Genomic DNA, 20,512 nt, shown 5'->3' on the forward strand with positions numbered 1-20,512 from the left:
TGCAATCACGGGTACGAGAGGCAGAACAGGGACGTGTGTGTAAACACACAAATCCCTGTTTTGTGAGCTGAGGAGAGGCAGGTCGTGAGTTCCTACTTGCTAGGAACAACGGTCTGGCATCTCCTCTAGTCACTCTCATCCCCCCACAGTTAGAACACACACGAGGTGAACACAGTTAACCCCTTGATCGGCTCCTAGTGTTCACCCCTTCCCTGACAGTGACATTTACACAGTAATCAGTGCATTTTTATAGAACTGATCGCTGATAGCAGGCGGTGACAGGTACATGGAGAGCCTGAGGCGAGCTGTAGTGGCTTTGCAGGAGGGGTGGGTGCAAGCCGCACCCGAGTGACACCCATCAGCACACCCGGGACTCGGCCGCAACCATCCCCTTCTCTCGTGGCCGCGATCAGGCTCGGCTGTCTCAAACAGCTGAGCAGAGGTAAAGCTGCCTCCCCCTCCTCCTTTATGTTTACACATGGGGGGGGACCTGACCAGTGCTGCGCATGTCCCGCCTGATCATCTGAGGACTGAGGTACATTATGGGTCTGAAGGGGGGTCTGTATTGTACGGGGGGTCTGCACTGTAGCCTGTAGGGGGTCTGCACTGTAGGGGGGTCTGTATTGGAGGGGTCTGCACTGTAGGGGGGGTCTGTATTGTAGAGGGGGGTCTGTATTGTAGGGGGGTCTGCACTGTAGGGGGGTCTGTATTGTAGGGGGTCTGCACTGTAGGGGGGGTCTGTATTGTAGAGGGGGGTCTGTATTGTAGGGGGGTCTGCACTGTAGGGGGTCTGCACTGTAATGCCCCGTACACACGGTCGGATTTTCCGACGGAAAATGTGTGATAGGACCTTGTTGTCGGAAATTCCGACCGTGTGTAGGCTCCATCACACATTTTCCATCGGATTTTCTGACACACAGAGTTTGAAAGCAGGTTATAAAACTTTCCGACAACAAAATACGTTGTCGTAATTTCCGATCGTGTGTACACAAATCCGACGGACAAAGTGCCACGCATGCTCAGAATAAATAAAGAGATAAAAGCTATTGGCCACTGCCCCGTTTATAGTCCCGACGTAGGTGTTTTACGTCACCGCGTTCAGAACGATCGGATTTTCCGACAACTTTGAGTGACCGTGTGTATGCAAGACAAGTTTGAGCCAACATCCGTCGGAAAAAATCCTAGGATTTTGTTGTCGGAATGTCCAAACAAAGTCCGACCGTGTGTACGGGGCATTAGGGTGGGTCTGCATTGTAGGGGGGACTGCACTGTAGCCTATAGGGGGAGTGTGCACTGTAGGGGGTCTGTATTGTAGAGGGGGGGTCTGTATTTTAGGGGGGTCTGCACTGTAAGGGGGTCTGTACTGTAGGGGGGTCTGCACTGTAGGGGGGTCTGTATTGTAGAGGGGGGTCTGTATTGTACGGGGTCTGTACTGTAGGGGGGGTCTGCACTGTAGGGGGGTCTGTATTGTAGAGGGTGGTCTGTATTGTGGAGGGGTCTGCACTGTAGGGGGGGTCTGTGTAATATGCAGGGGGTCTATATCAATCTTAGAGTTGCCACTAGTTCGAGGAAGTGTAGGAAAGGTGAGGAAAAAGAACTTTATTACTTGTTGGTGAACATAACCTTTAGAGCAGAGCTCTTGTTTTATTGTCCAATCGTTGTGTTAATGTTTAAACATTGATTTTGTTGGAAGTACCAAAAAATATAGCCTTATTGATAATTTGCATTTTTATTCTCGTGCGTGATTGTGTAGACAGGACCCCAGTGCACTGTATTGCCCGGGGGCTTATAATGCTCTTAAAAAAGGCCCTGTATCTACTGTCCATAGACTTCTGGCCAGAAGTGGTCTTAATGGTAGAATTGTGGCCAAAAAGCCATACCTCTGACATGGAAACAAGGCTAAGCAACTCAACCATGCATGACATAGGAACTGGGGAGCAGAAAAATGGCAGCAGGTGCTCTGGACTGATGAGTCAGGCTGAGTTCACACTGATGCGAATTGGATGTGGATTTCTCCGCATCCAATTCGCATGACAGGAGACTGTGACTGGCTCACAATGGAGCCGGTTCACACAGCTCCATGGCGGTTGCGGAGCAGATTTACAGGGGACCTGTGCGTCTTTGGCTCAGTTTTAGGTCTGAATTCAGGCAAAAATTTGGGCCCTATTCACCCCTGAAACAGAGAATGGGGACACACCGGACCCCTGCTGTGAGCTGCATCTGAAGACAGTGAGAACCCAGCCTTAAAATGTGAAATTATGGGCTGTAGCAGGAGGCAGGTTGTTGGTGAAGGTCTGGAGAGCGGTACAATAATGAGTGTCTGCAGGCAACAGTGAAAGATGGTGGTGGAGGTTCCTTGAAAGTTTGGGGCTGCATATCTGCAAATGGAGTTGGAGATTTGGTCGGGATCAATGGTGTCCTCAATGCTGAGAAATACAGGCAGATACTTATCCATCGTTCCATACCCTCACAGAGTTGTGTGATTGGCCCTGAATTTATTCTGCAGCAGGACAACGACCCCAAACATGCAGCCAGTGTCATTAAGAACTATGTGCATGGTAAAGAAGAACAAAGAGTCCTGGAAGTGATGGTTTGGCCCCCACAGAGCCCTGATCTCATCATCATGGAGTCTGTCTGGGATTACATGAAGAGACAGAAGGATTTGAGGCAGCCAATGTCCATAGAAGATCTGTGGTTAGTTCTCCAAGATATTTGGAACAACTTACCTGCCAAGAACTGTGTGCAAGTCTATCTAGAAGAAGCAATGCTGGTTTGAAGGCAAAGGGTGGTCACCCCAAATATTTATTTGATTTGGATTCCACTTCTGTTCATTTACTTTCCATTTTGATCAAAAGAAACTATTAACACTTCTATTTCTGAAAGCATTCTTCATTTACAGCATTTTTTCACATCTGCCTAAAATGTTTGCACAGTACTGTATATTCCTCTCAATACATGTCCCCTTTAGCGTGATAAAAGACTACAGTCGTAAAGTGACCTATCTGTCATCACGTAAGGTAGGTGCACAAGACGCACATCAGGCTAGAAAATACTTTCAACAATTTCTACCGTCATCCAGCCCTCGGAATATGAAACTCACTTTGAGTGGCACAGCGTCTCCAGCGGTGAAACGTAGGCTCTCCATATTCCCAGCGCCGCCGGCATTATAAACAGCACGGCTACCCAGCAGCACGAGACGATGAGTGACATGAAGAGGCCGAAGTCATGAACAGCGGGGATCTGCGGCAAGACGGGAGATGAGTCAGAACTGTCAGGAAACAATATCAGCCTGAGCAGTAAACATTCATAAAACTAATTCCAGAGCGGAGGAAAGGAATAAAACTCGGCTCCCTCTTCCGTAGCCAATCTCAGGTTGTTAGTCTGCAAGACAATTTTCTGACAGCCGTCGCGGCGGTTTATAGAAATGCAGACTGACAGGTCAATATCTAAGGAAGCCATTTTGTAATATGAACCAAAACTTCAGTACAGAATGTAAGAAAAAAAATTGGCGCTCATTATATCACCGAAAGGGCAGCCATATAGGAAGCTCAAACTATAATACACTATATTGTCAAAAGTATTGGGACACCTGCCTTTACACGCACATGAACTTTAATGGCATCCCAGTCTTAGTCCATAGGGTTCAATGTTGAGTTGGCCCACCCTTTGCAGCTATAACAGCTTCAACTCTTCTGGGAAGGTTGTCCACAAGGTTTAGGAGTGTGTCTATGGGAATGTTTGACCATTCTTCCAGAAGTGCATATGTGAGGTCAGGTAGACCCAATAGAACACCTTTGGGATGAATTAGAGTGGAGACTGCGAGCCAGGCCTTCTCGTCCAGCATCAGTGCCTGACCTCACAAATGCGCTTCTGGAAGAATGGTCAAACATTCCCATAGACACACTCCTAAACCTTGTGGACAGCCTTCCCAGAAGAGTTGAAGCTGTTATTGCTGCAAAGGGTGGGCCAACTCAATATTGAACCCTAAGACTGTGATGCCTATAAAGTTCATGTGTGTGTAAAGGCAGGCGTCCCAATGCTTTTGACCATATAGTGTATATTCAGATACTAGTTGATAGTGGTTTATGTATCTATCAGAGATGAAGAATCCTGTCCCAGATTTTTATTTGGGGAGTAGGGAAAGGTTAGAACCTCCATCAGGTTACTGCTCTGACCACATTGAGGAGACTTTCTCTTACCTCTTGTGCTATTGCCCACACATGAAGTCAGGGAGGAGTAATCTTCCCAATGGGGACACTGATGGCAATCAACTCTACTCCTTTTGATTAGATATACACTTTAAAGGGTTAATTCACCTTTACCAAAATACTGCGTATGCGGGTAGGGGGCATCTATAGATAAAAACAAACTATACAGCTTTAAAAAATGCCCTTGCTATAGCTTTAGACCTTTCATGTACCTCCCAAGGCCTGACCAAAAAAATTCCTGAGATGGCATCCTGCCTTGTTGCTAAGAGGTTGCTAAGACTCTCCCAGTTGATTCAAACCCCCTTGCATGCACTCTTTCTCCCCTGTTGCAGTAGCTCTGAGATCAGCAATGCTAAGATGGAGGAGGTAGTGGACCACACATATGCGCGGGTTTGAGAGCTCACTTCAGTAGAAGTGGAGGTGAACAGTAACAGCTGGGAGTTTCTTAGTGTAGCGAGGTCCCGGGGTCCCTGGGGCCTAATGGTGAGCTTCAGAGTTAGGGACAGCTGACATCCTTCTATGTAGTGGGTTACAAGGCATGGTGGGTGTAGTGCAAGGTAGATGCATGGGCCCCGGACATTTGAATGCAAAGAGATTTATTTTCTCTTGAATAGAACTGTGGGAGAGAGGGTTAGGGCCAGGACACCCTTTAGTAGTTACATAGTAGGTGAGGTTGAAAAAAGACACAAGTCCATCAAGTCCACCCTAGTTGCAATGTTAATTAGCAGACTCCTATAGGCTTCTATAGGTAGACAGCCATGCAGGAAAGGCACCCAGCCGGACACTACATCTGCATGTGTAGACATGCTGTCTCCTATGGCAACAATCTTGAACAGTTTCTAACACAGGTTGCAATAAACTTGTTCACTTCCTCCACAATCTCCTTTTTAGATCTTCACTCAACTGACCTTCCAGTCTATCACCTAGACCTACTGATCCACTGCTACTGGATCTCCCTAGCTCTTCCAATCCTCGCACTGAGTGTCTTCCTCAAGCGTCACCCCCGCGTCCCTGCTGGGTCCCTAGCTTGGCACTCACAGATACTCCTCAAGCGTCACCTCACTGGCCTGCTCAGTCCCTGGCTTGGCACACAAGACTGCTCTGCAAGCATCCCTTCCATTGGCTGGGTCCCTGGTTTGACACCTGCTGAAGTTTCCCAATTCTTCAACGTTCCCGGTTGATGAGAATACTGCTCTGGTACTTGCTTCAGCTACTCACTGTGGTCCCTGGTATTAAGGTGGATGGTCCCTTAGTGGCAACAGCTTCCCCTCTACCTCTGACCACGACAGGTTCTCCGGCCAGCAGAACCAGTACTTCTGGTTGGACTGCAAGTCCCAACCCTGCGCTGCTCTCTTGCTTCTGGATAGGCCCTCAGACAGCCTAGCAGCCAGATGTCCCCAGGATAGGCCTGAGGCTCTGGTCTAACAGCCCGGGGCAATACAACACATGTCCACCCAGACAGCCGTCCAGGTGGCACAGAACCCCGATTACCTGACCTCACCCAAATAAATAGGCTCTCCCAGCAGGCCAAAGGACCCAAGAAGATCCCTGCCCATTGGCTGAGCGACCCTATCTATTCCTAATCTGTCCTTGCAATGCCCTTGTCTTATCTAATGCCACCAGATACCTGGCTATCTAGTGATAAAAGAGAGAAGTGCAGAAATTCCAGAATTAGGTTGGAATCAATTGACCTCCTATCAATTGGCCAAACCAAAGACATTATCCAACTTTAGTCAAAGCTGCACAGCTTTGGTCCCCTTACCCACATAGGTAGTTTTTTCGGTAAAGGTGAACTAACCCTTTAAAGATATGTTTTCAATGTATCAGAACCCTCTGCCGTTACATAGAACAGAACGTGAACACAGCCAGACCATCAATTTTGGGAGGCTTGTTCACACAGCCAACCTTACTGCCCACCTGAACAAGTAAATGAGGCCACGCCAAAAATGAAAGGGTGTGTTGCATTTGCCATATGGCACTGCCACTGAACAAGTGAATGGGGCTACACCGCAACGCACGTGGATGTGGAATGGTGGGTCGGCATTTTCAGGGTTTAAGCAGGCAATGAGAACACGACATATCACCTCCTCACCACCTGTCAAACGCAGTCCTGTAGACTTGCATTTGTTGCGTAATACCCACTGAATGCAACGCGCTTTTTACGTTTTGCCAATGGCCAAGATGCTGTATCTGTACAGAACTGAGCACCCAGATTGGGGCAACGGGTTGGGGAGGGGTGGCATTAAACCACAGTTCAACCACCTGGTTTTTCTACACTCTAGCTGCACATGTGAATGAAGCCTTAGAGAGGACACTACTTTAGACTGCCTGGGGCTCTGCCCATCAAAATGGCCTCCTCAACAAGAACACAAGTGTCAGGCCCAGGCCCGATGAAATGTCTCTGCTTCTAACCTGGGAGAAGATATTTGCTGCGTAGGCTGAGGCGGTGGTCAATGAGGTGAAAAAGGTTGCTTTCCCAGCCGTCTGTACGGTGTGGATCATGCGATGACGAGGGTCTTTGATGTGCTCGGCCTGGCGGTACGTGTTAATAAACACAAACACGTCATCCACTCCTATGAAGAGACACAAATGGTTCATAGTAAATAAGAACATAAGAGGTGCTTTTACATAAGGCAAAGGGCGATGTGCGCGGTAACCCTTAGCAACAAATACGTTTTCATAGTTTGACATTTCCCAAGTAGTAAAAGCTGAAATTTGACTGGTTGCCATGGTAACTGCTCACTGCCTTTGTTGTGCCTGCCCTATATTTGGTTTAATCTCTTGCTGACCGCGTAATGCATATACAGTATCTCACAAAAGTGAGTACACCCCTCACAATTTTTGTAAATATTTTATTCTATCTTTTCATGTGACAACACTGAAGAAATGACACTTTGCTACAATGTAAAGTAGTGAGTGTACAGCTTGTATAACAGTGTAAATTTGTTGTCCCCTCAAAATAACTCAACACACAGCCATTAATGTCTAAACCGCTGGCAACAAAAGTGAGTACACCCCTAAGTGAAAATGTCCAAATTGGGCCCAATTATCCATTTTCCCTCCCCGGTGTCATGTGACTCATTAGTGTTACAAGGTCTCATGTGTGAATGGGGAGCAGGTGTGTTAAATTTGGTGTTATCGCTCTCACTCTCTCATACTGGTCACTGGAAGTTCAACATGGCACTTCATATCAAAGAACTCTCTGAGGATCTGAAAAAAGAATTTTTGCTCTACATAAAGATGGCCTAGGCTATAAGAAGATTGCCAAGACCCTGAAAGTGAGCTGCAGCATGGTGTCCAAGACCATACAGCGGTTTAACAGGACAGGTTCCACTCAGAACAGGCCTCGCCATGGTCGACCAAAGAAGTTGAGTGCACGTGCTCAGCGTCATATACAGAGGTTGTCTTTGGGAAAAAGACATATGAGTGCTACCAGCATTGCTGCAGAGGTTGAAGGGGTGGGGGGTCAGCCTGTCAGTGCTCAGACCATACGCCGCACACTGCATCAAATTGGTCTGATACACAAGAAAGCCTGCAAACAGTTTTCTGAAGACAATCAGACTAAGGACATGGATTACTGGAACCATGTTCTGTGGTCTGATGAGACCAAGATAAACTAATTTGGTTCAGATGGTGTCAATCATGTGTGACGGCAACCAGGTGAGGAGTACAAAGACAAGTATGTATTGTCTACAGTCAAGCATGGTGGTGGGAGTGTCATGGTCTGGGGCTGAATAAGTGCTGCCGGCACTGGGGAGCTACAGTTCATTGAGGGACCCATGAATGCCAACATGCACTATAACATACTGCAGCAGAGCATGATCCCCTCCGTTCGGAGACTGGTCCGCAGGTTAGTATTCCAACATAACTACCACAAACACACCTCCAAGACGACCACTGCCTTGCCAAAGAAGCTGAGGGTAAAGGTGATGGACTGGCCAAACATGTCTCCAGACCTAAACCTCTTTTGAGCATCTGTGGGGCATCCTTAAATGGAAGGTGGAGGAGTGCAAGGTCTCTAACATCCACCAGTGAAAGGCAAAATAGCGCAAGTTACTCAGTTTGCAGTATAATAAATGTTGCTGAAGGTATGTCCTTTAGAGCAATGCGCTCTCCGTGAGAAGAAAACAGTCTATAACCAGGGCAGCCTTTGGATGGGAGATGAAGCCGCTCCAAATATGCAAAGGGAAAAACAACAAAAAAGGCGCCTCTTAGTAAACTGTACATTTAATAGCGTATTGGTATTAAAAACACTCACATTTAAAACTTAGATAGTCCGGTATGGGGAACTCAGTATAGGCATACGAGATGGCGTCCTCCTCTGTCCCACAGTCTATTTCCTCTCTTTCTGACGGCGTCAGAAAGAGAGGAAATAGACTGTGGGACAGAGGAGGACGCCATCTCGTATGCCTATACTGAGTTCCCCATACCGGACTATCTAAGTTTTAAATGTGAGTGTTTTTAATACCAATACGCTATTAAATGTACAGTTTACTAAGAGGCGCCTTTTTTGTTGTTTTTCTCTAACATCCACCAGCTCTGTGATGTCATCATGGAGGAGTGGAAGAGGACTTCAGTGGCAACCTGTGAAGCTCTGGTGAACTCCATGTCCAAGAGGGTTAAGGCAGTGCTGGAAAATAATAGGGGCCACACAAAATATTGACACTTTGGGCCCAATTTGGACATTTTCACTTAGGGGTGTACTCACTTTTGTTGCCAGCGGTTTAGACATTAATGGCTGTGTGTTGAGTTATTTTGAGGGGACAGCAAATTTACACTGTTATACAAGCTGTACACTCACTACTTTACATTGTAGCAAAGTGTCATTTCTTCAGTGTTGTCATATGAAAAGATAGAATAAAATATTTACAAAAATGTGAGGGGTGTACTCACTTTTGTGAGATACTGTATGAGGTCAAGGCCAGTGCAAGGATCCTTGTCCACACAGGTGAAGGTGTACCCTGCCCCCCCTCCCTCTCACACAATGCAACCCCCATACAGCACACATTTCACCCGTGTGGTGAATGACGCAATGCTGCACCCAAAATCCCAACCAAACTGCCTCTGAACAGCACCCACCCAGGACGTTTCACAGCACCAAAAACAGAACTGCTGGCAGGCAAGGCAAAACTCCACTCTGTGCCCGTCAGGAAACCGGTACACTATATTGTAAAAAGTATTGGGACGCCTGCCTTTAGACATGTGCAGAACGAAAAAAACATTTGTTTAGTTTTGTTTCGTTTCGATTCGTTAATTACATAAATTTGTTTCGTTAAATTAATTTAATCAGTTTAATTTGTTTTTGGAATTTTTCATATATTCTTATTCAAATCTATTTGAATTTTAAAATTCGGATCCATTCGAAACATTTTCAAATCAATTTTGAATCGTTTTTGAATTTGAAAAGTTTTCCAATTTCCAAAGAGAATAAAATAGAATATATATATATAACAGAAAATAAAAGAATATAATATAATAGAGTTAAACAGAACAAAATATGATAACAAAGGAAAGAACAGAATAGAATGGAATAGAATAGAATAAAATAGAAAGGAATAGAATAGAATAAAAAAAAAATAATAATTAAATAGAAAGATTATAACCATCTTCTGAAAATCGAATACAATTTAAAAAAAAATAGAATAGAATAGAATCAATATATTATAATATTATAACAATTTTCCAAAATTCAAATAGAATCAACTTGAATTTGAATGGAATAGAAAATAATAGAGTAGAATAGAATAGAAAATAACACAATAGTATAGAAAAAAACAACAGAATAGAATAGAATGAATATAACCATTCTATTCTATTCTATTTGTTTCTATTATATTCTAGTCTAGTCTGTTCTTTTATATTCTATTCTATTGTGTTCTGTTTTACTCTAATATATTCTATTATTTTATTTTCTGTTATATTATTTTCTATTGTATTATTATTTTTTCTAGTGTATTCTTTTATTTTCTATTTTATTTTACTCTCTTTGGAAATTGGAAAACTATTCGAATTTGAAAACTTTTTAAATTCGTGAACTATTCGAATTTGAAAACTATTTGAATTAGAAAACAATTAGAATTAGAATTTTGTCCGAATTTTTTTTTTCGTTTTTTTCGGATTCGTTTAGATTCAGTACTATTGTAATTCTGAAATTTGGATACATCCGAAATTTCAGATCGAAACGAGCACATGCCTACCTGCCTTTACACGCACATGAACTTTAATGGCATCCCAGTCTTAGGGTCCTTTCACACGGGCAGTCCCATCCTGAAAGACTGACAGTCGGACCTGATTGGAAAGCCTGCCTGAAAGGGGCCTTAGTCTGTAGGGTTCAATAGTGAGTTGGCTGTTGGGAAGGCTGTCCACAAGGTTTAGGAGTGTGTCTATGGGAATGTTTGACCATTCTTCCAGAAGATCCTTTTGTGAGGTCAGGCACTGATGTTGGATGAGAAGGCCTGGCTCACAGTCTCCACTCTAATTTCATCCCAAAGGTGTTCTATTGTGTTGAGGTCAGGACTCTGTGCAGGCCAGTCTAGTTCCTTCACCCCAAACTCACTCACCCATGTCTTTATGGACCTTGAACTCTATGGACAATATTGAACCCTACGGAGTAAGACTGGGATGCCATTAAAGTTCATGTGCGTGTAAAGGCAGGTGTCCCAATACTTTTGACAATATAGTGTATGTTAAAAATCTGAATCCCCAGCAAGTGGTTGGGGATTCAGATTTTTTCTGCCCACCCCCATCCTGGCTTCCTAAGGTGGCTGCCAAAGCAGCCTTTTGCTGGCACCGGCCCTCCCCTGCTGAGATGATAGAACCGGGCCCAGTACAGGAGGGCTGGTAGTACTGCCTTATCAGCGGTCCTGCAGCCCTGTATGGGGTAAAAAAATAAGATGGGCTTTATCCACAGCATGTATTTGTCCACGGTGGTAGCCTGAGGTTGTGTGCTGGGAGTTCTCGGTTAAGGCTTCTAATTACTAGCCAGATGCGGACAGATGGAAGAGATGACCGCTGAGGGATCCAATCACAGTAATAACATGATACAGAAGCCATATCGCCTTCCCCGGCCTATTAACCACTTACCTACCAGGCACCTACACCCCTTCCTGCCCAAGCCATTTTTCAGCTTAAAAAAAAACAAAAAACATAGACCCCTTTCACACTGAGCCGCCCCGGGCGTCAGCAGTAAAGCGGCGCTATTTTAGTGCCGCTTTACTGACGTTTTAGCGGCACTATTCGGCCACTAGCGGGGCAGTTTTAACCCCTGCTAGCGGCCAAAAAGGGGTTCAATCTACCCGCAAAACGCCGCTGCAGACAGTATAGCAGCGTTGCCCCATTGTTTTCAATGGGCAGGGGCGCTTTAGGAGCAGTGAACTCACTGCTCCTAATGCGCTCCAAAGAAGCTGCTGGCAGGACTTTTTCTGATGCCCTGCCAGCGCACCGCTCCCTCGGGCTTTCACACTGGAGTGAATGGAGCCGCTGTTTCAGGGCACTTTGCAGGCGCTATTTTTAACGCTATAGCGCCTCAGTGTGAAAGGGGTCTAAGTAATTTTTCGCCTTCACTGATCTGCACTGATGAGGTGGCACTGATGGACACTGATAGGCTGAACTGGTGGGCATTGATGAGGTGGCACTTATGGGCACTGATGAGGCGGCACTAATATGCCGCACTTATGGGCACTGATGGGTGGCACTGATGGGCACTAATAGACAGCACTGGTGGGCACTGATATGTGGCAGTGGTGGGCACTGATAGGCGGCACGGATAGGCAGCATGGATAGGTGGTACTGATGGGCACTGATGGGTGGCACTGATGAGCGACACCGATTGGTATTGATCGACAGCAGTGATGGGCATTGATGGACAGCACTGATAGGCAGCACTGATTGCCAGCACGGACTTGCATCGCTAATGGGCACTGATTGGTGGCACTTGTGGGCACTGATTGCTGCCACTGGTGGGCACTGATTGCTGGCATTGGTGGGCACTGATTGGTGACACTTGTGGGCACTGATTGCTGGCATTGGTGGGCATTGTATGGTGACACTTTTTTACTATACTGTAATCAGGGCACTGATTACATTCCTACATGTCTCCCTGCGTGGAGATGCCGCTGATCGGCTCTCCTCGCCACACACTCTGTCAGTGTGAGGCAAGGAGCACCGATTACCGGTACTTCCTTGTTTACATGTGACCGGCTGTGATTGGACACAGCCGATCACATGGTTAAAGAGCGGCAGACGCGGCTCTTTACAGAGATAGGGGTTGCGCCGTGTCCTAGCAACCAGTTAAAGTGGAACTAAACCCTCCTATAAAGAAAAAAAAATGGGCTTTTTTTTTTAAAGGGACAGTGTATACATGAAAAATAAAAAGTAAAATAAATAAGAAAAAAAAGAAAAAAAAAATTTAAAGCGCCCTTCCCGCTGTGCTCATGCGCAGGTGCGAACGCATACCTAAGTCGCACCCGCATATGTAAACGGTGTTTGAACCACACATGTGAGGTATCGCCGCAATCGTTAGAGCGAGAGCAATAATTCTAGCAAAAGACCTCCTCTGTAACTCAAAACTGGTAACCAGTAGAAATTTTTAAACTTCGCCTATGGAGATTTTTAAATGTCAAAGTTTGTCGCCATTGCACAAGCGGGCGCAATTTTGAAGCATGGCATGTTGGGTATTAGTTTACTTAGCGTAACATTATCTTTCACAATATTAAAAAAAAAAATTGGGCTAACTTTTCTTATTTTTAAAATTCAAAAAAGTGTATTTTTTCAAAAAGAAATTGCGTTTGTAAGACCGCTGCGCAGATACAGTGTGGCATAAAGTATTGCAATGCCATTTCATTCTCTAGGGTGTCTGAAAAATAAATATATAATGTTTGGGGGTTCTAAGTAATTTTCTAGCAAAAAAACTTAACTTGTAAACGCTAAGTATAAAAAACAGGCCCAGTCCTTAAATGGTTAATAATCTTTGCGGTAAACCGTGCGCCCGAGCTCTACAATCCAATTAAAGCTGACTTTAAACAGTTGAGTCTGTACTGAACTCGGCAACCAGTTAAAGTGGAACTAAACCCTCCTATCCTTTTCAGCCAAGGGAGCTGCCATATTAGCTTCTGTTTGATCTGCAACTGCCATGATGCTGCACATGTGATCAGTTATGACAACAGCCATTCGATGGCTTGACAGTTTGGTTGAGAACACAAGCAACTGTGACAGCATTCCTGACATGCCGAGAATGTAATTGTTTTTTTTTAAACCATTAAATTGATGGGCTTAGTTCCGCTTTAAGTGGACTTCAGTGCCCGGGAGGTAGCGCGGCTTCTGTATCATAAGACTGCTGCAATGGGCTCCAACAGTGGTCACATGGTCAACATTAAAAGGTTAATGACTTTACAGCAACACAAATAACAATTTGCCGTAACCCATAGCAACCTAAAAAAAGTTCTCTTCTTCTGCCTACTCTAGGGAAGAATAAGAAGTGAGTAAAGAAAGAAGAAGAAGAGAGTAAAGAAAGAAGAAGAAGAGAGTGAAGAAAGAAGAAGAAGAAGAAGAAGAGAGTGAAGAAAGAAGAAGAAGAGAGTGAAGGAAGAGGAAGAAGAAGAAGAAGAGAGTGAAGAAAGAAGAAGAGAGTGAAGAAAGAAGAAGAAGAAGAAGAAGAAGAAGAAGAAGATGAAGAAGAAGAAGAAGAGAATGTAGAAAGAAAAAGAGAGTGAAGAATAAAGAAGAAGAAGAAGAGAGTGAAGAAAGAAGAAGAAGAAGAAGAGAGTGAAGAAAGAAGAAGAAGAAGAAGAGTGTGAAGAAAGAAGAAGAAGAAGAAGAAGAAGAGTGTGAAGAAAGAAGAAGAAGAAGAAGAAGAGAGTGAAGAAAGAAGAAGAAGAGAGTGAAGAAAGAAGAAGAAGAGAGTGAAGAAAGAAGAAGAAGAGAGTGAAGAAAGAAGAAGAAGAAGATAGTGAAGAAAGAAGAAGAAGAAGAAGAGAGTGAAGAAAGAAGAAGAAGAGAGTGAAGAAAGAAGAAGAAGAGAGTGAAGAAAGAAGAAGAGAGTGAAGAAAGAAGAAGAAGAAGAGAGTGAAGAAAGAAGAAGAAGAGAGTGAAGAAAGAAGAAGAAGAGAGTGAAGAAAGAAGAAGAAGAGAGTGAAGTAAGAAGAAGAGAGTGAAGAAAGAAGAAGAAGTAGAAGAAGAGAGTGAAGAAAGAAGAAGAAGAGAGTGAAGAATAAAGAAGAAGAAGAAGAGAGAGAAGAAGAAGAAGAGAGTGAAGAAAGAAGAAGAAGAGAGTGAAGAAAGAAGAAGAGAGAGAAGAAGAGAGTGAAGAAAGAATAAGAAGAGAGTGAAGAAAGAAGAAGAAGAAGAGAGTGAAGAAAAAAGAAGAAGAAGAAGAGAGTGAAGAAAGAAGAAGAAGAAGAGAGTGAAGAACGAAGAAGAAGAAGAGAGTGAAGACAGAAGAAGAAGAAGAAGAAGAGAGTGAAGAAAGAAGAAGAAGAAGAAGAAGAAGAGAGTGAAGAAAGAAGAAGAAGGAGAAGAGAGTGAAGAAAGAAGAAGAAGGAGAAGAGAGTGAAGAAAGAAGAAGAAGAAGAGAGTGAAGAAAGAAGAAGAAGAAGAGAGTGAAGAAAGAAGAAGAGAGCGAAGAAAGAAGAAGAAGAGAGCGAAGAAAGAAGAAGAAGAAGAGAGCGAAGAAAGAAGAAGAAGAAGAGAGCGAAGAAAGAAGAAGAAGAGAGTGAAGAAAGAAGAAGAAGAGAGTGAAGAAAGAAGAAGAAGAAGAAGAGAGTGAAGAAAGAAGAAGAAGAAGAAGAGAGTGAAGAAAGAAGAAGAAGAAGAAGAGAGTGAAGAAAGAAGAAGAGAGTGAAGAAAGAAGAAGAAGAAGAGAGTGAAGAAAGAAGAAGAAGAAGAAGAAGAAGAAGAAAGAAGAAGAAGAGAGAGAAGAAGAGAGTGAAGAAAGAATAAGAAGAGAGTGAAGAAAGAAGAAGAGAGTGAAGAAAGAAGAAGAAGAGAGTGAAGAAAGAAGAAGAAGAGAGTGAAGAAAGAAGAAGAGAGTGAAGAAAGAAGAAGAGAGTGAAGAAAGAAGAAGAAGTAGAAGAAGAGAGTGAAGAAAGAAGAAGAAGAGAGTGAAGAAAGAAGAAAAAGAGAGTGAAGAATAAAGAAGAAGAAGAGAGAGAAGAAGAAGAAGAGAGTGAAGAAAGAAGAAGAAGAGAGTGAAGAAAGAAGAAGAAGAAGAAGAAGAGAGAGAAGAAGAGAGTGAAGAAAGAATAAGAAGAGAGTGAAGAAAGAAGAAGAAGAAGAGAGTGAAGAAAAAAGAAGAAGAAGAAGAGAGTGAAGAAAAAAGAAGAAGAAGAAGAGAGTGAAGAAAAAAGAAGAAGAAGAAGAGAGTGAAGAAAGAAGAAGAAGAAGAGAGTGAAGAACGAAGAAGAAGAAGAGAGTGAAGACAGAAAAAGAAGAAGAAGAAGAGAGTGAAGAAAGAAGAAGAAGAAGAAGAGAGTGAAGAAAGAAGAAGAAGGAGAAGAGAGTGAAGAAAGAAGAAGAAGAAAGTGAAGAAAGAAGAAGAAGAAGAGAGTGAAGAAAGAAGAAGAGAGCGAAGAAAGAAGAAGAAGAAGAGAGCGAAGAAAGAAGAAGAAGAGAGTGAAGAAAGAAGAAGAAGAGAGTGAAGAAAGAAGAAGAAGAAGAGAGTGAAGAAAGAAGAAGAAGAAGAAGAGAGTGAAGAAAGAAGAAGAGAGTGAAGAAAGAAGAAGAAGAAGAAGAAGAGAGTGAAGAAAGAAGAAGAAGAGAGTGAAGAAAGAAGAAGAAGAGAGTGAAGAAAGAAGAAGAGAGTGAAGAAAGAAGAAGAGAGTGAAGAAAGAAGAAGAAGTAGAAGAAGAGAGTGAAGAAAGAAGAAGAAGAGAGTGAAGAAAGAAGAAGAAGAGAGTGAAGAATAAAGAAGAAGAAGAAGAGGGAGAAGAAGAAGAAGAGAGTGAAGAAAGAAGAAGAAGAGAGTGAAGAAAGAAGAAGAAGAAGAAGAGAGAGAAGAAGAGAGTGAAGAAAGAATAAGAAGAGAGTGAAGAAAGAAGAAGAAGAAGAGAGTGAAGAAAAAAGAAGAAGAAGAAGAGAGTGAAGAACGAAGATGAAGAAGAGAGTGAAGAAAGAAGAAGAAGAGAGTGAAGAAGAAGAAGAAGAAGAGAGTGAAGACAGAAGAAGAAGAAGAGAGTGAAGAAAGAAGAAGAAGAAGAAGAGAGTGAAGAAAGAAGAAGAAGAAGAAGAAGAAGAAGAAGAGAGTGAAGAAAGAAGAAGAAGAAGAAGAAGAGAGTGAAGAAAGAAGAAGAAGGAGAAGAGAGTGAAGAAAGAAGAAGAAGAAGAGAGTGAAGAAAGAAGAAGAAGAAGAGAGTGAAGAAAGAAGAAGAGAGTGAAGAAAGAAGAAGAAGAAGAGAGCGAAGAAAGAAGAAGAAGAGAGTGAAGAAAGAAGAAGAAGAGAGTGAAGAAAGAAGAACAAGAAGAGAGTGAAGAAAGAAGAAGAAGAAGAAGAGAGTGAAGAAAGAAGAAGAGAGTGAAGAAAGAAGAAGAAGAAGAAGAGAGTGAAGAAAGAAGAAGAAGAGAGTGAAGAAAGAAGAAGAAGAGAGTGAAGAAAGAAGAAGAGAGTGAAGAAAGAAGAAGAAGAAGAAGAAGAGAGTGAAGAAAGAAGAAGAAGAAGAAGGAGAAGAGAGTAAAGAAAGAAGAAGAGAGTGAAGAAAGAAGAAGAGAGTGAAGAAAGAAGAAGAAGAAAAGAGCGAAGAAAGAAGAAGAAGAAGAAGAAGAAGAGAGCGAAGAAAGAAGAAGAAAAAGAAGAGAGTGAAGAAAGAAGAAGAGAGTGAAGAAAGAAGAAGAAGAAGAAGAAGAAAGTAAAGAAAGAAGAAGAAGAAGAGAGTGAAGAGAGATGTACCTGCCAGCTGCCATCTATGTTTTTGCCGTGAAGCATCATGGCTGCGCCCAAACAGCTAGATGCCCTTGCCCAGGTGGGCGGTCAGGGATGCGATAAAACCACAGCTCATCCGCCTGATTTTACTACCCTCTGGCTGCCTCTGTGCCCCAAAAGCACAGTGAATTATATAACCTGCCAACTAACAGAGCCAACTTTTTTTTTCTTTTTTTTTTTTTGCTACAGGTGCACTTTAAACATAAAAAGCCAAAGAATTTTCTGGCCGCAAAACTGCAGCGACAGCATTGTGCGCTGATCACAGAGAAGACAATGATTTTCTATCAAGCTGCACCACATGCGGATTTTATAACCTAAAAAGAAATATTGAATTGCAGCTTGTCGGAAAGCGGGAGAATGATAAAAAGAAAAGTACTTTTATATAAAGGCAAAACCGTTGTGAGCCACCAAGGAGTTCAGTACAGACTCAACTGTTTAAAGTCAGCTTTAATTGGATTGTAGAGCTCGGGCGCACGGTTTACAGCAAAGATTATTAACCACTTAAGGACTGGGCCTGTTTTTTATACTTGGCGTTTACAAGTTAAGTTTTTTGCTAGAAAATTACTTAGAACCCACAAACATTATATACTTTTTTTTCAGACACCCTAGAGAATAAAATAGCGGTCGTTGCAATACTTTATGTCACACCGTATTTGCGCAGCGGTCTTACAAACGCAATTTCTTTTTGAAAAAATACACTTTTTTGAATTCTAAAAATAAGAAAAGTTAGCCCAATTTTTTTTTTTTATATTGTGAAAGATAATGTTACGCCAAGTAAATTAATACCCAGCATGCCACATGCTTCAAAATTGCGCCCACTCGTGGAATGGTGACAAATTTTGACACTTAAAAATCTCCATAGGCGAAGTTTAAAAATTTCTACAGGTTACCAGTTTTGGGTTACATAGGAGGTCTTTTGCTAGAATTATTGCTCTCTGTCTAACGATCGCAGCAATACCTCACATGTGTGGTTCAAACACGTTTACATATGCGGGCACGACTTAGGTATGCGTTCACACCTGCGCGTGAGCACGGCGGGATGGGCGCTTTCAATTATTTTTATTTTTTTTTCTTATTTATTTTACTTTTTATTTTTTATGTAAACACTGACCCTTTAAAAAAAAATTGGATCTCTTTTATTCCTATTACAAGGAATCTTCCCTTGTAATAGAAAAAAATATGACAGGACCTCTTTAATGTGAGATCTGGGGTCAAAAATACCTCAGATCTCACATTTACACTTAAATGCAATAAAAAAAAGACTTTTTTTTTTTTTTTTTTTAATAAAAAAATTTCCCCTTTAAGACCATTGGGCAAGTTACGTCTGACGTCGCTTCCGTCATCCAATGGTATGGAGCCATCATTCCCTCGACTCAACTTCCAGCCTCAGAGGGGAAAGGACCTGATCGTCTCCACCGCTACCGACGGCTAAAAGTGATATCTGCTGATAAAAGTGATCTCACGGCGAATGCGCTGCAGAGACCACTTTTATCTCAAAGTGGACCGCCCGCAGTTTTTAAAAATACCGGGGTTATGGCAGCTATCTGCTGCCATAACCATGGTATTCAACGTCAAAGCATAGCTCCCAATTGTCCCTGATTTCGAGGGACTGTCCCTGATTTGGAGCAATGTCCCTCTGTCCCTCATTCCTCCTCATTTGTCCCTCATTTTGGTCTGATCTATATAGATGTATATAAAATGCACTTTTTATCTATCAAAAAGTGTTTTCCAGTACTAAACCTTTCATCTGATTTCTAAATTGCTGCATTTGTAAATTCCAAAATCCAATATAAAGGAATAGTCGTGGTTTTTAACCAATCTTGTTTTTTTGTACAATTCTCCTTTAAGGGGCGTGGCCAGGGGTGTGTCCTATGCCTGCATACTTTTGCTGATAGGTGTCCCTCATTCCCATCTCAAAAAGTTGGGAGGTATGGTCAAAGTACTGACGTATAACGACGGCGGGCGGTCCGGAAGTGGTTAAAAAGTAGAAAGTGCGTTTATACTGCAATGGGCAGAGGGACGCAACGTTTATGGCTTGAGGAAAGTGGCATAACTGAGAGCAACCAATCAGAATTCATCTTTGTATCAGAGTTTCACATTCCCAGATAAAAGGCTGCATTCACACCTGCGAGTCGCGTTTTTATGAGCGTTTTTGAGCTATTGTGTACAGCATTTGTAAAGCGTTTTTTGATCAGCCAATAGAGAAAAATATCATCTATTTCATCATTTGTTGCTATGTTTTTCAGGCTTTCTCATCCGCATTTATTTATTATTCATTTATTTTTTTGCATAAACATTTAATTACATTTTTAAAAGAAATAAAAAAAAAATAAACTCCAAATACATTGCACAATCATGTAAGTGGAAGATGACAAACCAAATAAGTCAACAAGTTAACAAAACCTACCACAAGGTAGTAGAAGGGTCTCGTACTAAGAACACCCCCCCAATAAGAGTATGATAAACAAATACAAACATTACTAACATTGACCCATATTACTGAAAGCAATTCCTGAGATAACCGGGTACTGACCACTGTATGAAAGTGGGGAACATATTACTAATTTAAGGGCAGGTTGGTCAACTAGCGATAAAGGACATGAATATAGTAGGTGGCTATCTCAGTTCATTCCCAACGCTGCCATTCACACCCAGTAGGACCAAACTACGGGTCTAAACAAAAAAGAAAAAGGGGGAAAAGAAGAGAGGAGAAAAAGGAAGCAAAGAACAAAAGATAAGGAATGGGGAGGGGGTTGGGCCACCACCAACTGCCATCTCCATCTATCTCTGATGAGTATGTGTAGGAATATCACACCATAGGAGACCTTCAGTTGAGACAACCACGATTCAGAATCTTGCAACTGTGACCAGATATGAATTGGTATCCTGTTGTAGCCTCCTGGTATGATTGAGAACCTCAAAAGGTTCCCCAGGGTGCCCAGATATCAGAGTATTTGGAAGCTTTATGAAGAATTCAGCTCCTCCATCTCTGCTACGCGGTTAATAGGCTTGAACCACTCCTTCATCGAAGGTGAGAATATGGACCTCCAATGTACTGGGACGCATAGTCTAGCAGCCTTGATCATTTGCATAGCAACCGATTTGTAGTAGCACGTTTAGATATCTTGGAGAAATCTATTATTTATTTATTACTTTTTTTATGATTTTTATTGGGACTGCGACATCATGGCGGACACATCGGACATACATTGATACATTTTTGGGAACATTGGCATTTATACAGCGATCAGTGCTATAAAAAATGCATTGATTACTGTAAAAATGTCAATATCAAGGGCATAACTATGTTCCCTCTCTGTGTTCTAACTGAAGGGGGAGGGGACTGTCTAGGGGAAGAGATAGATCGGTGTTCATACTTTGTATGAACACACGA

General features: G+C 42.7%; 1 protein-coding gene across 2 annotated transcripts in view; it reads right to left on the bottom strand.

The window, feature by feature from the left end:
• The window catches only part of DISP3 (dispatched RND transporter family member 3), a 231,380-nt gene that overhangs the window by 103,803 nt on the left and 107,065 nt on the right, over window positions 1-20,512 (bottom strand). For both annotated transcript variants that reach the window (XM_073603437.1, XM_073603436.1), the window contains exons 6-7: window positions 6,621-6,781; window positions 3,101-3,240 (exon numbers count right to left, since the gene is read on the bottom strand). In XM_073603437.1, the coding sequence (XP_073459538.1) occupies window positions 3,101-3,240; window positions 6,621-6,781 (301 nt within the window). The remainder of the gene's footprint in view (window positions 1-3,100; window positions 3,241-6,620; window positions 6,782-20,512) is intronic.

Source organism: Aquarana catesbeiana, linkage group LG10, assembly GCF_042186555.1.
Source record: "Aquarana catesbeiana isolate 2022-GZ linkage group LG10, ASM4218655v1, whole genome shotgun sequence".
NCBI classification, from domain to species: domain Eukaryota; kingdom Metazoa; phylum Chordata; class Amphibia; order Anura; family Ranidae; genus Aquarana; species Aquarana catesbeiana.